The 17850-nt window shown below is 38.4% G+C and overlaps 1 protein-coding gene across 1 annotated transcript in view; it reads right to left on the minus strand.

The window, feature by feature from the left end:
• The window catches only part of TEX15 (testis expressed 15, meiosis and synapsis associated), a 170562-nt gene extending 154423 nt beyond the window's left edge, over nt 1-16139 (minus strand). The window contains exon 1 of the mRNA XM_044059155.1: nt 16115-16139. Within this exon, the coding sequence (XP_043915090.1) occupies nt 16115-16139 (25 nt within the window). The remainder of the gene's footprint in view (nt 1-16114) is intronic.
• Between the last annotated feature and the right edge of the window lie 1711 nt (nt 16140-17850).

Raw genomic sequence — 17850 nt, forward strand, 5'->3', positions numbered from 1 at the left:
TTATTTATTTGACTGTTTCATAACATATGTAGGCATAGACAGATATTTTCGATGTAGCAGGTTGAAAATGAAAATCTAAATCACAAGTGAAATCAAGTGTGATATTTTGTTGCAAAAGAAAAACTGCTGATAAATCACTACACTGAAAAACATCTATAATACACACTCACTAGTTCAAGGAACACCATTGCACATAAAACTAACAAAAAATAGAGAGAGATTTCTATAACATAGCCACTCAATTAAACAGCTTATTTATGAAAAACTAGAGATATTATTTTATAATTAACATAGCCACTCTATTAAACAGCTTATTTATATTTATACATTTTACATATGTACATACATACACATATTTCAGGCATGAGCAAAAATTCCATTCTTGCCTGCAAGGTTGTAGTTATAGTTTGACCTAATTTCCATTTTTTATATTCGTTCAACTATCATCTTGCTTGAATTCCACTTCTGCATTTCGCCCAACTGGTTAACATTCCTTCTGAAAGTGGTATGATTCTTTATTCTATTTACAATTTTGGTTTATCTCTTGCACCATGGAGCTCAGGTTGTAACTCAAAAGGGTCTGTCAGCCTCCCATTTGCATGGTTATCAAGCTGCAGTTAATAAGTACACAAACAATTAAACAAACAGCTGAATAAAGAAATAAGGGGAAAAATAAATGATTTCAGACTGAGGTTAAGTTTAATTCATGGTACCTTGGAGAGTACAGCACACATCTGTTTGTTGTTTTCATTAAGTGCTTCTTCTTTTGGCTATTTCCCGGTTAGGGGTCGCCACAGTGGATCACCTGTCCACTCATGATTGGCAGTGGAGTTTTACGGTGTCGAGTTGCCAGCCCGGCGCCCAACCTTCCACAGAAGGCACACACATGCACACACACACCTAGGGCCAATTTAGAGTGTCCAATCTACCTGCAGCATGTCTTTGGGATGTGGGAGGAAACCGGAGCACCCGGAGGAAACTCACACGCCCACAGGGAGGACATGCAGACTCCACACAGCTGAGAATTGAACCAGAAAACCTCTTGCTGTGAGGTGGCAACACTAACCACTGCACCACCATGGTACATGCTGAAGTAAACAATTAAATGTTTGTTTACAGGTACCTTGTTAGGCGAGTATAGAGTTGGTACTCACAGGACATAAAACACAGTAGGGGGTATTCTAAAAGGAAAAAATAGCACAGTGTGTAAAGCTAAACTATGCAGTCAGTGTTGACATGCAGGGTATTTGCAACTCAGCGATATCTGTATCACAATCGTGATAGTATGATAATTGGTGTGGTCAGTAGTATATATTAATGACCATATAATGACATTCAAATGAGATGGCTTATAGAAATACATTCATCAATAAACTGATGTTTTTGTCTGCATGTATATTCTATATGCAGCATGCACATTGGTAAATATATATATATATATATTATGTTAATAAGTTCATAGGTATGTACTAGGCATGCAGTTCAAAAGACCATTAATAAGCATAGCCAGCGACGCCCAAGCACTGTTCATAGGTTCATAGGTTTGTACTAGGCTATCTGCCCTAAGGCATTTATAAGCCTAGCCCAGAGTTTTGTGGCTTACGCCACCCCTTATGTTAAAAAATACTGTGCCCATTAGTTTGTTGTGCCTCTGTCCAGCAGTGACACAGAGATGATTTCCGGGGTAAACCTATGATCTCCCATCCACCGGTCAAGATTTCTCTTGAACAGAGCCAGCGAGGTGCTCTGCCTCACATGGACCGGGATTTATTCCACAACATAGGGAGTCTCTGGGTGACAAATCTATTCCTCCAGCATGTCCTATTTATATCCGTGCTAAGGTTTAAGTCGCTTGCTCTAGTGGATCTGGTAGATCTGGATTGAGTGAGTTAAGCTCCAAGCTATATACCCCAAAGAGAATTTATGATTTCCAACCTATTCATTCAGAATATTAATGAATACAGACTATGTCTAGGATTGCTTGACATGCATAGGAAGTTGATTCAATAAGTAAAGGATTCCTTGGGATAGAAATCTGTTGTGCCAGCCATGTTCCATTTCTGTGTCTATAACAGATTACAGTCTTTGCTGTGGGTGTTCATGGTGGTGTCATTGTTGCATAGCTGTAAGAGGTCAAGAAGGGTAGAATGGGCCATGTACTGTATGGATGGACAGCAGTCTGTCTGCTGAAGAATGACATACAGAGCAAGAACTGCACATATCAAAAATTACATTTGAACCCTTGATCTAATAATCACCATGAATAGCAGGCAACAGCAAGGATTGTGGATGGGTGTACAACTCAGAAAACTGTATGGCATCAGTGTAAATATGATAATTTTGCTATATATATATATATATATATATATATATATATATATATATATATATATATATATATATATATATATATATATATATATATATATATATATATATATATATATATATATATATATATATAAGGCGATCAAACATACATGCAGGAAGCTCCAGTCAACAAATGGTATTATTGGAAGGTACAATATGTGTCTTATAGGTAACACCCAGGTTCTGCAAATAAAAGACAACAATGTTAGGTGTGGTAGAAGAGGTTATTTTTCAGTTATCTTTCACAAGCATTGTAATTCCATCTTCCTGATTTCTTGATGTTCTCCCACAAAGTCCTTGCCCATTTTACATGAGAAGCTGCCACTATGCTAAATGAGTGTGGAATCTAACTGAATGCATGGGGTATATGTTTGGGGTCCAAGCTTCATCACTCCACTGCTTTCTTCAGTACAGCCTCACCTAAATCTGGGTAAACAGGGTACCCTCCTCATGGCAGACAATTGCTCCTTCTTAATTGCCAGTCTATGATGAAACTGTGTGAGTGGACTTCTATGTTGTAGGCACAGTGTTTGGTAATGTTATAGCCATTGTAGTACATTCCATTCTGTGGCCCCTGAGTCTGGAGTCAGCCAATGGTTCTTCACCTCTTCATCAGTCATAGTTTATTCCTATTTATCCTTAGAATATTCTTAATTTGATCAGCTAAGTGCTCCACAATCCACACAGGGCTGCTACAGGCTGTGAAAAACAATCTGCTGTATTACTGATGGCATATATTTAGGAGTTTGTCCCATAAGTCTCGCATTGCCTCCCCATGGCCTTGTGCAACCAGCTGATAGCTTGCCAGGTGTAATGCTGCCTTCAACTTGTTTTAATCAGTATCTAACAGTAGCAGGGTGTGTGTCCTCCATTGTTTTACTGCTGTGAGCCATACAACTAGACAATCTTGTACCTTTCTAGTGTCTCTAAACTGCTGTAGTGCCAGTTTGTAAGCCACCTAATAATTTCTTATCTGTTATTGTCATACGTGCACTGATACTGTGAATGAATTTGTACCCACATGGGTACTGGTGCTGTTTCCAATGCCACTCGGTTGATTTGAGCCCACTGTGAAAGCAACATAGTGTAAAATGTCCAGTTATTCTTCACTGCACACTTTTTGTTGATTGCTCCCTGCCTGAACTATACTTACATTGTCCGATTTTGAGTTGGGAGCACCTTGTTTGCCTTCTGTTTGTATATTTAGGAAGAACTACAACTATGTAATGGCAAATTAATGTTTACATATAATTACTCTTGGCCACTTGCTGTTGAGCTTGCTTCCTCTTAAGTACCTCTCCCCACCAAATTCTCAGGGACATGGCAACAGTTATCCTGAAAAAAAATGCATTTCAGTTTGAGAGTGTGCCAACTCAAGTAAGATTATCATCTTTAAAAATGTAGATGACTGAAAGCAAGAATACTCTTGTTACTTGACAGGTCCATAGGCAGTTACTAGGCTACTGACCCAAAGGTTTATATAGCCCTAGCCGTGTGTACCCAATATAATACTAGAGAAACCCAATATAAAGGATCTAGCCTAAACTCAAAATCTTAGTTAGCAATGGCTGCCCATATCTAGGAGGGTCTTAGGTGAAATCCACGGCAAGGAATTTATGGTTTCCCATCCAGTCATCCAGGCTACATTTAAACAGTGTCATAGAGGGGCTCTGTTTGATGTGAACTGGTATCTTATTCCTGAGGAGTGGCAACGTCTGAGAGACATATCTGTCTCTCCAGCAGGTCCTATTTATGTCGCAGGCCAGGTTAAGGTTCCTGTGACAAGTGACCCTTATCCCATTTGTCTTGTGGATGTGCAGCATTTCTAATCTCTGAGGTCTCTCAAGTGGCTGGAGGTGCCAGGTAAGGTACATACAAAGAGAGCATTGTACTCGAGTATTGGCCTGATGAGAGGTGAGTACAGGGGAGTTATGACCTGTTTCACTCTTGAGGCAATTTATTTATTCTTATTTATTTATATTTGTTGACCGGGAGTGTCCGACTGGACGTAGGTCCATTTTCAGTGGAGGCCCGGGGAGAAAATCTCCACAGTTAAAATAAACAGACAATAGCTACATTGGATTACATAGCGATTAACAATTTACATAGCAATTACTTACAACATATTTACAGATGAAGAACATAGTACATCAGTAGACAACTAGAATCTTTATCTGTGAAGTACATAACAGACATTAACAAATGTTACAATAAGAAGTTCCTGCTGTATAATAAGTACTAGGCTTATGAGCATCTGAGCTTGCTATAATCAAGGTAGTTAGTGGAGTGGAAAGAAAGGTAGTGGTTGGATGGGGAGGGTGATATTAGAGTGGGAGTTGCAAGGGCATAGCCAGCATGTTTTTAGGTGCGTTTTTAATAAAGTTTTGAAGTGGGTGCATGATGGTACAGAGGTAATTGTGGGTGGGAGGGAGTTCCATAATTTGGCTATGGAACAAGAGAATAGTGCTTCACCAGAAGAGTTATTGGCTTTAGTGATCTGCAAGTGATTTTTGCAGCTGGATCTTAGTAGTCTGGTGGTGAGATAGGGTTGGAGTAGATTCTGGAGGGATGGGACATTTAGCAATGCCTTTGTTAATGAGGTGAGCAACATAGAATGCCTTCCTTACCACAGTAGACACACTGTGGTCAAAGTTTAGGCTACAGTCAACTTGTTTTCCAAATTCTCTCACTACTGAGTTGTTAATGTAGGGTATTATTATTTATATGATAGTCTGCAGGGATATGATTATTACAAAATGGGATGATAATGCATTTTTTAGCACTGAGTTTGAGTCCACAGCTTTGGCACCAATCATTCATTTGTGTAAATCCCTCTTGAAGTATATTGACATTGTTTGGGGATTAAATGATTGCACCTAATTTGCAGTCATCAGCAAACTTAGTCAGCCACAGCCGGTCTGTTTTGGCATGACCTTCTGAGAAGTATATTCCAAACAATAGGGGGTTCAGCACTGAACCCTGTGGAACTACACTGCTGACAGGTCTGCTGGTCAAGGTAAAGTCCCCAACTTTGACTGAGTATGATCTGAAGGAGAGCCAGTTAGCAACCCACCTGACAACATAAGGGTTGATATTCAACTGGGAGAGTTTATCAATGATGCCCGAATGTGGGACTGTGTCAAAGGCCTTTGTTTATTTAAGGTAGGCTATATGCACACATTTGCCTTTTTATGGCTTTGGTGATGTTTTTGAAGAAGTCTATCAGGTTTAACAGCCATAACCTGTCTTTGACAAAACCAAAATTGTTGGATCAAGGGTTTGGAGATCACCTATGTCCTTATTTATAGGGTCCATGATGATTTGTTTCATGGCCTTACAGATAAGGCTAGTTAAGCTTATGGGTCTGTAGTTTGAGTCACACTTTCAATATTCTTGTCAAGTGGCATATGACAAATGGAAAAAAAAAATCTTACTTGTAAAACTAGCAATAAAGGGTCAGTGACACGAATGCTGTTAGGAGCATACAAATACCTCCTGCATGCCAGTGTAGGAGTGTGTACATGTATAGATCCACCAACACACCACACATATAGGTGTGGGTACATCTATATACATAAGAATAGACACACACAAGTTCATAGACAGGTGTGTGTGTGTGTGTGTGTGTGTGTGTGTGTGTGTGTGTGTGTGTGTGTGTGTGTGTGTGTGTGTACATCTATATACATAAGAATAGACACACACAAGTGTCTGTGTGTGTCTGTGTCTGTGTGTGTAGTGGATCTATAATGACATGAAGATATACAGCAAATACATTTTAAACAGCCAAAGCAATGCATATGATAAACACATAATGACACATGACAAATGCATTTAGTTATTTAAATTATCTATTACCATCTTGATAAGGGGTAAGTGGTCTCATCAACACAGCCATCTGAGTCACAAAAGAAGCACGTTTGAGAAACGTTTTGAGAATTCCTATATTAACAATGAAGTATACCATCATCATTTAGTGACTTCAATCCCCAGTGTCTAGCAAGAAACCACACATTTTACCAGTAAGGGAACAAAAATAAAACAAATATCGAGATATCTTTTTTAAAAATGATATATTTTGGATGTAAAATGCTTCCTCTAATACTATTTACATATACTACAGAAACTTTGAAACATTAGGTGAAGGAACTATTTTATATAAAAAATATATTAAAAAATAATATAGTAATAAAAATGATATAAATAAAAACACAACAATTTTTAGAGAGAGCCCATTCTCTAAGTGTAATAATGCCCTCCAGGGTGTGTGTTAATGTGTAATTAACACCCTTCCTACTAAGGTTTTCAATATTTCTTCCATGCTTTTGGGTAAAAAAAAAAAAAAAAACAAGAAATCAAATTCTTATCAGAATGAGTATACATCAACAAAATGTCTCTGGCTTACAAATTCCACAAAAAACTTTAGTGCAGTCAACACACTTAGCAGTAGAGGTCTAGCAATGTTATTTTGGCAAATATCTAGCCAAATTATCCACGCATATACCACCACTAGTGTCAAGTATTAAAAATGCAGTGGAGGCAGATACATGAAATAAACATGGGATTATGAGATGATGTGCAAATAGTTCACTCATCTGTTCACAGTTAGTGCAAAAGTATTCACAGTACCTTATATGCAAGGTTCATGGTGTACAGCGGTAACAGCACCATATTTAATTTACGCAAGCTCAGTCCCGTGCAGCCCTTCCAGCAGTCAGGTGTAAAACAAAGGTCATACCTGCATGTCTTTGCAAGACCTTCCATCCAGCTCCACAAAAATCTTTGCCTTCAGGCTACATCCACAAGACGTCCAACATGAGCAGCCACAAATCTTCAGGCAGAGTCCCTGCTGTGCTCAGCAATGATCCTTCTAGTTAAGGAACCAACTTCCTTTGTTTTCTGCCTTTGAGGCTATAGCCTTTTATGCATCACATAATATGTAATTGGTTTCTCATTATTCCAGTGATTATAATTCATTACCTACTAGTGAATGTTTGACAGAATTTAAAGACATGACATACACTTGTCACTATATAAAATACCAAGGGTGTGGGGGCAGAAGAAGCCCCTCATCTGGGTGTGTAGGCAGGCTTTTCTCTTTTGCCCCATTTTGTGTATTTTTAAACACATTGGTTTTGTTTGGTTAAATAGTTCAGCGCACACTTTCAGAGTCATACTGTAAATTATTTCCATCATGCCAAAATTCTGACAAGTCAAACAGCCCATGGTTATTAGGTTCACAGGTATATACTAGAACAATGACCACCAGGACTTTTATAAGCCTAGCTGTGCAACCCAACCCAATTTTATCCCTGTGTATCACAGGCATTTATTAGGAAGTGGAATATTAGGAAGCTTCTAGAAGTTATGTGGGGAGTATGTTAGTTTGGGCATTACTGTCTGCCCCTGTCCATCAGATACATGGGGGACAGGTCTGGGGTGAACTTCTGAGTTCCCATCCATTGGTCAAAGCTACACTTAAATAGGGTTAGGAAGTTAGGGATGGCTCTGCTTCACATGGATAGGGACCCTGGTCCAGAGCATGGGGATCCTCTGAAAGACATATTCTCATTAACACATCTTATTTATGTTATAAGCAAAATTAAAATCCTTGAAGCTCATTGTTTTGATGCTGTTCATTTTGTAGATGTGTAAAAGTGAATCAGATCTGGATCTGAGCTTCCCTTGTATGCCAGGCATAGATTGCCACTCAGTAACCTGTAGGAGACCAAGGATAAATATAGGGTTTTAAGGTGATCCATATAAGATAATGTGTGTATTCCGTGGATTATTCTGGTAAGGAACCTTTGTGGATATTCCTAGTGTTGCATATGTCTGGTCAGGTACATGATGAAAGGAGCATTATACTCAATGATGGAAAGTTGGACAACATAGAATGATTTTCTTACCACCTTGGTTACATGTTGGTCAAAGGCCAGATTACTATCTACATACGTTCCCAGATCCCTGACTACCAGGTCAACTCCTGAGGATGTCTTATCAATGGACTAATTTGCTTGGATGGCAGTTTTCCCGAAAGGTACTATAATGTATTTTTTGGCATTGAGCTTATATCCATGACTTTGGCACCAGTCATTTGCCTCTGTTAGACCCTTTTGTAAGAAGTCAGCAGTTCCAGCATGGAACCCTGGGGTACCTGGCTGGTGACCAGTCTCTTAGTGTAGGTGGTCTCACCAAGCCTGACTGACTGGTCCTATCTGTGAGCCAGCTACTGCAGGAGTTTATGCAGTGAGTTTTTCAACTACTCCCAAGTGGGTATTGTATCAAATGCCTTAGCCAGGTAAAGGCAGATAATATGTATTGTTTCCTGTTATCCATTGCCTTGGTAACCTTCTCAAAGAAGTCCACCATGTTTAGTTGGCACGATCTTCCCTTGACAAATCAAAACTGGGTTGGGTCCAGTGTCTGATGGTTGCCTATGTCTTTTTTGATCATTTCTATGATAATTCATTCCATGGCTTTGAACATTAAACTAGTCATATTAATAGGTCTGTACTTCCTAGAGTTGATTGATGGCCCACCTTGTGAAGTGGGATAACTGTTGCAGTACTCCATTCTTGTGGTACACAGCTTGTTTTGAGGATATAGTTGAAAAGTGATTCAAGTAGTCCTGATAGATCATGTTTCAAGCTACTTAGAAGGCATCCCGGGATATTGTCAGGGCCTATAAGGCTGTGTTTTTGGCTTTAGCAATCACTGTCTGGACCTGCTCCACATTAATAGATTGGGGGGGGGGTTATGCAAGTAGGTAATTCATGGGGGAGACAAGGGGAAGTGGGGTGAAGTTTGAGCTACATTTATTAGCCAGCAAATTTGCTATGTCACTCTACTCACTGAAGGTGCCACAAATGACCATCAGTTCAGCACTCTGATGTGTACTGCCTTTGAGGTCTTGGACATAGCTCTAGAAGGCCTTGTGGTTGTCTTTAGCCTTTGAGGCTTTCAGGACCTTGTAATTGGCCTTGTTGGACTTAATTAGTCCTCTTAGTTTCCTGTTCAGTTTAATTAGAGAACTGTTATCATTATGGGAGTTGCTCTTCCTGATTTTTGCAATGACTGTTTTCCTTCTGTTATATACCCTGTTAAGGTTAGGATTCCACCAGTGTAGCTTGTTTTTAGAGTTTGTTCTGGGCTTACTTCTAGTAGATACAGCAGCCTCTATACAACCATTTACATGGTTGTACAAGGTCCATATGAACAATTCTGCATAGGTTGCTGTGAACTCAGGATTGGGAGGGGCACTGAATTTGGACAAACTATTGCTTAATGGGATGTATTTTGCTTTGGAATAGTTCCTAACTGTTAGGGTTTGCCAAAGTTACCAAGATGATTTTCATTTCAAAAAGACAGCTTTGTGGTCTGACCTTACCACTGAGGACATGACACTGAGGGAAGGTGCAGCACTTTCCCATATTGCTGAGTACAATTTCCAGTACGTCTGAAACTCTGGTGGGTATGTGCAACATCTGGTCATGGATATTTGTGTTAAAGTGTAGGAATCATTGTGCCTGTCAGAATGAGGCAGTGTATTTTTCCCAATCTATAGAGGGGTAGTTAAAGTCTCCAATGAATAAGGTATTTGATTTAATGATGAGTGTCTCCAGTAGATTTAGGTATGCGTATGGGAGTCTAGGTTCAGAGGGGGTGATCTATAGCTTGCTAGGATATGGTATGGGACTTTGTTTATGGTGATTTGCATCTGGATAAATTCTAGGGCCTTGCCTGTTTAACCAACCTAGAGACATGCTTGTTGCTAATACAGATTGAGACCCCTCCACCTTTTGTCTCTGTCTGTGCAACTGATGATCTAAATGTGTGGAAAGCACTGAAGCCTTAAAATTCCAGAGTACTTTCTGCAGATTTGAACCATGTCTCGGTAAAGGCAAAGATCTTTATGTTCTCCAGAGCGAGGAGGGCATGTAGAGTGTGGAGTTTTTTGTGTGGGCTGCTAGAATTGAGTAGTAATACTATTAGGTTTATTTGGGTTTCATTTGCTATGTTAGTTGGTTTGCCAGTTTGATGTTGCCTAAAAAATACTCTAAGGGAGTGGATAAAATTTTAGCCAATATTTGGAAGTCTAGGGGAGATGGGTGCAGACCATCTTTTGCAAAGCAACATGGTTTATTAACCACATCCTCTCATGCTGACAAATATTGAATCCCTCTGGAAAGACCCCAGAAACTAAGACAATTACTGAAGTAAATAATCTTTTGTTTGTACTGTGGCATCATCCTTGGTGAAGGCAGAATGCTGCTCAATGCAAGGCATATACCTGCCTGAGACCAACAGAGATCAACAATGTATCTCTTCATATAGTACAGGTAAGTACTTCTCAGGTCATTAATGTCCACATGGACTATGATGGAATCATACTGGTACTTGTGGTGTAGTGCCATGAATGTACACATAACTTGCTGATCCTGGCTCCAGATAAGCAACTAACCATTGTCTTCTCTTTGTTCTGTCTGGTGAGTGAATCATTTGTCATACAATGGAGTCTCCTATGACAAGAGTTCTCAGTAATATGTTTATTTGCCTTATGGACTTCACCCTTGAGGCTCCACTGGGTGTAGGTATGTGTGGTATTTGGTGTTGCTTTTGGTGAGTGCTTTAGAGATTGCTAAGGATAGGCATTGTCTATCCTAGGCTTAAGAAGTCTTTGAGGTTTGAAAATATTGCTTTTTAGTGCCTCACCATAAGTTGATCTATGTATGTGGTGGACACTATGCATGGTAGATGTATGTGTAGTCTTAGCAACCTTGTGTGAGATTTTATTAAATTTATTCCAAGATTTAATGTTAGTTGTCACACTAAAGGAGTAATATATGCATTAAAGTACTCCTGTGGCTTGTTCTATATTGGTGAGACTAAGAGGTCATTTAGGACAAGACTACAGGAACATTTAAGAGATATAAAAATAAAAAAATGGAGAGTCCTATAGCTCAGCATTATTTGCTGTGTCATGATGGAAATAATGAGTGCTTAAGAGCCACAATACTGGAAGTTGTGCAAGGTTGGAATGATGTTGAAGTAAAAAATAGACTTCTATATAAAGAAACTGTCTGCATTCTTAAATTTGAAACATTGTCACCTAAGGGGTTAAACACATAATGTAATTGGAGGGTGTTCCTTTGATTAGGATTTTAATTGGTGTTAATTATTTGCAAATAGAAAAACACCTTCCTGCCAGTCAGACAAATGGTGCAAATAACGAACGAACTTGTAGTTGTCCAAAATCAGTTTAATCCAACAATAATCACAGTAGTTAAGCGCTTTCATCCAGCACACGCTGGACTTCTTCAGAACTAATAAAACAATTAAGAAAACAGCCATTTTTTTGTTTTTATACTATACAGCTATGTTTTTATACATAGTTATTGACAGGGTTGTTTAAATAACTAATTACTTGTATGTAAATGCTTTTCTTTTATTGGTTGTTAAAATGTATTTAAATGGCTGTTTTCTTAATTGTTTTATTAGTTCTGAAGAAGTCCAGCATGTGCTGGACGAAAGTGCTTGACTACTGTGATTATTGCTGGATTAAACTGATTTTGGACAACTACAAGTTTGTTCGTTATTTGCACCATTGGTCTGACTGGCAGGAAGGTGTTTTTCTATTTATGAGTTTTGGTTGCTTGCCTTGTACACCGTTTTGTTTGCTGTGGTGTTAATTTGTGTTTTATATATACTCAAGTTTGAATGTAATGTTTTATCTCTTGAAGGGTGGTTAGCCGAAGCACTAAGATCGATTAAAGTTTTTCTACAGAGGTCTGCTGTCCCTCTCATTTGTACTATTAGTACTATTTGTTCTCATTTTGTGGTGTTATATGGTGAGCGATCCTGATCTTCAGTTCCCTAAGATTTTTAGGGGAGAAGGATTTGGTTCTGCTCAAAGAACTATTGATAGTTTCGTGACAAGGGGAGGGGATGGTTTTCCTGAACCTGCTGCTGGTACGAGTGGAAGGGAGAAGTCTAACTCCAAGTGAAAAGAACTACAAAAAGAAGGTCGTAACTGGAGAGTGCATAATCCTTTTTCGGATGTAGGACAAAGAAATGTAAGTTCTTTGCAACCTGAAATGCAAGAACTGGTGATGAAACTTGAAAAATTGCTAAAGCTAGTTACGAAAATAAAATTGCCAAAGACAACCACAAGACATTCTATAACTATGTCAAGAATCTAAATGGCAATGCTCAGACCTGCTCTGAGCGACAACATAATGGCATTAAATATACTGATCCCAATGATATAGCCAATATCCTGGCAGATCGATTCAGTGCCAACTTCACCCCCCTCTCACCCCCTAAATGGCCCATCTCAATACCGGACGATTGCCAAATTCTGGTAATAACGGTCACACAGGTAAAAAACGCACTCTCCAAAGCTAAGAATACAGCATCCATGGGACCAGATGACATCCCGGGCTGTGTACTACATGAACTACAAAATGAACTGGCACTTCACCTAAGTGTCATGTTTAATCATACCCTCACCTCAGGTTTCGTGCCCACTGAGTGGCGCACAGCTACAGATATCCCACTCCACAAAGGGGGATCCACCTTGGATCCCGGGAACTACCTCCCTATCAGTCTGACGAGCCTGATCTGCAAGGCCATGGAATGTATTATCATGGAACTTATAAACAAAGACATTGTCAACCTTCAAACACTGGACCCCACCCAGTTTGGGTTCGTGAAGGGCCAATCTTGTCTCCTGAACCTGATTGACTTCTTTGAATCAGTCTCCAGAGCCATAGACGAGGGTAAGGCAGTTCACACAGCCTATCTGGACATTGCCAAGGCCTTTGACACCATCCCCCACTCTGGAATCATAGATAAACTTACTAAGCTTGGCATTAATCCCTACATCACTGGATGGGTTGCCAACTGGCTTACTGACTGAACTCACATTGTAAAAGTAGCTGACTCCAAATCCAGCTCCAGACAAGTGACAAGTGGAGTACCTCAGAGTTCAGTCCTGGGACCTCTCTTGTTTGGCATTTACTTCTCTGAAGTACAGGCCAACACTAAGGGACTCTGGCTAACAAAGTTTGTAGAAGATTGCAAACTGGGAGCCATTATTGAATCCCCAAATGATGTGGATACTCTACAAAAGGGCCTTACAGAAACAGATGCTTGGTGCCAGAGCCATGGGCTCAAGCTCAATGCCAAGAAATGTATAGTTATCCCCTTTGGGAAAAAACATTTACCCATGATTTACCACATAGGTGGCAGTGCACTAAACACTGAAAGTGTGATAAGGGACTTAGGGACACAGATGGACAGTGGTCTCACCTTCAATAACCACATTGCCACAACAGTCAGGAAATCCTTCTATGTGGCACACCTCATCACTAAGGGCTTTTCATCCAGAAAAAAGGAGGTAATTGTCCCAGTGTACTCATCCCTCATTACACCCATTATAGAATACAATGCCCCATTTGGTATGTACCTCTGAAGACATCTGCAACAACTGGAAAGGCCACAGAAATACCTCACTAAAAGAATCACATGCCTAAAGCAGATGCCCTATGCTGACCGCCTTAAAGAACTCCAGCTATACTCTGTCGCATATCGTCTACTCCAAGGCGATCTCTGCTTAACATACAAGGCCATGTCAAACTCAGAGATGTTGGACATGCTACACTTAAAGAAATCCCAATCCCTTAGAGCCACACGTTGTAGGGATCTAAACCTTGTCATCACAATAAACAAAACATGCTGGAGGGATAGGTTCCTGACCCAGAGACTCCCCAGACTCTGGATTAGATTGCCCATACATGTCAAGCAGAGCACCTCTTTGGCCCTCTTCAAAAGGAACCTTGATGATTGGATGGGAGAAAGGAAATTCACCCCGGGGATCACGTCAGTCACCCTGCTAGACAGGTGTCCAGGGAAGTAAATATTGTGGGAAGAAATAGCCAGGGAATTGTTATGGCTGGGCTTGTATAGGCCCTAGGGCCGATAGCCTAGTACCAACCTATGAAAGGAAACGTCTCTTCATTATAATTTTCTCTCCTGCAAAGGTACGTTGAATTAGACATTACTCCACGAGATCTGAGGGTATACAAAAATCCTTCTTTACCCTTTGATATGACAAACTTCGAGGATAAAATATATGAGAAACAGAAAGCTGCTGCACATAATTGTGTCTTAGAATGGGTAAAAATATTAATAGAGAGGGACACGGCGAGGTTAAGAACTTTGAAAGAAGAAATAGCCTCATTTTGTTCCACTATTTCTGGACAATTGTTATCAGCATGGTTTGAAAATATTTTGAAAGAGGCTAATGATAAACTATGTGAATTTTCTAATAAACTGACTGAACAAAAACTAGAAAGATTAACAATGACCTCAGAGATTATAATAATGGTACATCCTTCAAACCAGGAAGTAAAATGTCTATTCGTCGTAGGGGTGGGCGTTCACTAGGAAGGGAAGAGAGAAAACAACATGTTTCTTTTGCTACATCTGAAACTATTCCTTCGGAATGGGATGAGGAGAATGTAGAAGATATTTCCTATCCACCACTCCCTAATGCACAACTGGAATATCTAAATAGAACTTTTCGGAATTACCAACAAAATCAATCGACAAACAGAGGATGTAAGCGGAACCATTTTGAACAGAATAGCAGACCCCAACAGTGGCAGAAATGCAAACAGAATTGACTTTGATGTTTTCTTGGCTCAGGCTAAGAAAACACAAGTTGGTTGTAATAACCTAGTCTTAAATTTATCAGGATGTTCTTTAAGTGACCTTGAATTGTCTGTTTTAAATTACGGCTTGAAGTTCATTCCAACTGTTTTTTGAGGAAACATGTTTTGAAAAGTGAAGTATTTTGTTTTATAAGAAAGTTGCATTTGTTGGATTTTTATTCTAGACAAAGTGCTTGTGTTAATGAGAGACAACCTTTCTCCCCACCTGTAACAGTACTTTTGATACAGATGATGATGGTGACATTTTTGTTTCATGTGATTCTTCCTTTAATAATGATGTTAATGCTTATTGTTTACTCGACACAGCTAGTATAGAAAGTAGGAGCAATTTTATACATCCTTTTGTGAATGACACTATTAAACAATATTCTGCTATGCTGAATTTTGAATTAGATAAATTGTATAAGGAATTTGTAAAATACAAGAAAAGTATGGTCTATAACCTGTCTAATAGAGTGGCAAGTACTAAGGAAATTAAGTGATAGACGGGATCTAATTATTAAACCTGCTGATAAGGGGCATCAAATTGTTATTATGAATTATTTGCAGTATAAAAAATGTGTGAAGATAATTTAAAAGATAGTGAAACCTATAAGAATGTTACCTATTCAGATTATAGTCAAGCATTGGTAGAATATGTTGAGCTACTGCTGAAAGGATATAGGTTAGGTTATTTTTCAAACAGGATGTTGAAAAGAAGTTTAATTCTAACAATGGTGTCATTGCCAAATTTTATTGTCTCCCTAAAGTGCACAAAAATGTTGCTGTCCCTCCAGGATGACCTATAGTAGCTGCTACAAGCTATTTCTCCCATAAACTTGATATTCTTTCACATAATTTTTTTGTTAAAATCTGTTGTAAAGTTAGACTCATATGTGAAAGATTCTTTTGATTTTCTTGAAAAAATAAAAACGATTAAGTGGAAGGAAAATAACTACTGGTTGGTAGTAGATGTTAAAAGTTTATACACTAATATCAGTCATCAATTAGGTTTGGAATCCGTTAAATACTTCTTGGGAGATAGCCCATTGACATGTTATATGATTGAATTGTTACAATTCTGTTTAGAACATAATTTTTTTTAATTCAATGGGGAAATCTATCAAATAAAGGGGACAGCAATGGGGGCTTCTTTTGCCCCCATGTATGCCAATTTATTTATGGGCTTTTTTGAACATAAATATTTATATAGGATGGATTTTTACAAGAAGTACGTCATGAAATATTTTAGATTTATTGATGACTTGATTTTTATTTGTGAAGGGGGAGAGTCTCTTGCTTCTAGATTTTATGAAGATTTGCAATGTAACAATTTCAGCCTGGGCTTTGATGGGCTACAGGTGGGGAGAAAGGTTGTCTATTTGGATATAGAGTTGGAGGGAATAGTAGGGCGTTATATACAGACTAGAATGCACAGAAGATTTCCTAATGTAAACCATATGTTGAATAGTAAAAGTTGTCATCCAAAACATTTAATAGATTCTTTACCCTATAGTGAATTTTTAAGAATTTCAAGACTTAATAATAATGAGTCTTTTTTATGGGAAGATGTAAAAGTTGCTTGTGCACAATTTTTGAGTAAGGGATATGAACAAAAGGTTTTGAAGGAAGCTTTAGATAAGTTAATGAGACAAACTACATTTAAAAAAGAAAATAAGTTCCAGATACAGCGATATAATGGAAGAAGTCAACAGAATGGCATTGGGAATAGGAGACAAGTATATTTTGTTACAACATTTAATGCAAAGGCATATGACATATTTAGTATGGTAAAATATTTTTGGGAATTCTTGTTAAAAGATCAGAAATTTAAGGACATATTACCATATATGCTGTCACTTTCTCTAAAAAGAGGTAGAAGTATAAAAGATATATTGGTTCTAGTCACTTTAGATGCCTAAAAGAAAAGTTGCCTACTACTGTGAAAATGAAAAGTATGAAACCATGTGGCAAATATTCTATATGTTCATAAGTAGTACCATATTTTGATAAAATAAATGGTATTAAATTTTGTTCCAAGACTTAATGTTAGTTGTCACACTAAAAGAGTAATATATGCATTAAAGTGGTCCTTTGGCTTGTTCTATATTAGTGAGACTAAGAGATCATTTAGGACAAGATTACAGGAGCATTTAAGAGATATAATAAATAAATAAAATGTAGAGTCCTATAGCTCAGCATTATTTGCTGTGTCATGATGGAAATAATGAGTGCTTAAGAGCCTGTCTGAAGTTGGCTGAGAGCTGGAATGATATTTGAAATCAAAAGGTGGCTATATAAAGAAACTGTCTGCATTCTTAAATTTGAAACATTGCCACCTAAGGGGTTAAACATAGAATGTAATTGGAGGGTGTTCCTCTGATTAGGATTTTAATTGGTGTTAATTTGTGTTTTATATATACTCACATTTGAATGTAATGTTTTATCTCAAGAAGGCTGGTTAGCCAAGGTGCTAATTTCGATTAAAGTTTTATTTACAGAGGTCTGCTGTCCTTCTCGTTTGTGGTATAGTGCTATTTGTTCTCAATTTGTGGTGTTACAAAGCAACTAACTATTGTCTTCTTGTTCTGTCTGGTGAGTGAATCATTTGTCATACAATGGAGTCTCCTATGACAAGAGTTCTGGGTAATATGTTTGTTTGCTTTATGGACTTCACTGTAAGTCCCATAGATTGTGAGCATGTGTGGTATTTAATTATTTGCTTTTGGTGAATGCTTTAGAGATTGGCTTAAGGAAATTTTTTTGG

This window comes from Protopterus annectens, chromosome 17.part0 (assembly GCF_019279795.1).
Source record: "Protopterus annectens isolate FY-2018-M chromosome 17.part0, PAN1.0, whole genome shotgun sequence".
In the NCBI taxonomy this organism is placed as follows: Eukaryota; Metazoa; Chordata; order Ceratodontiformes; family Protopteridae; genus Protopterus; species Protopterus annectens.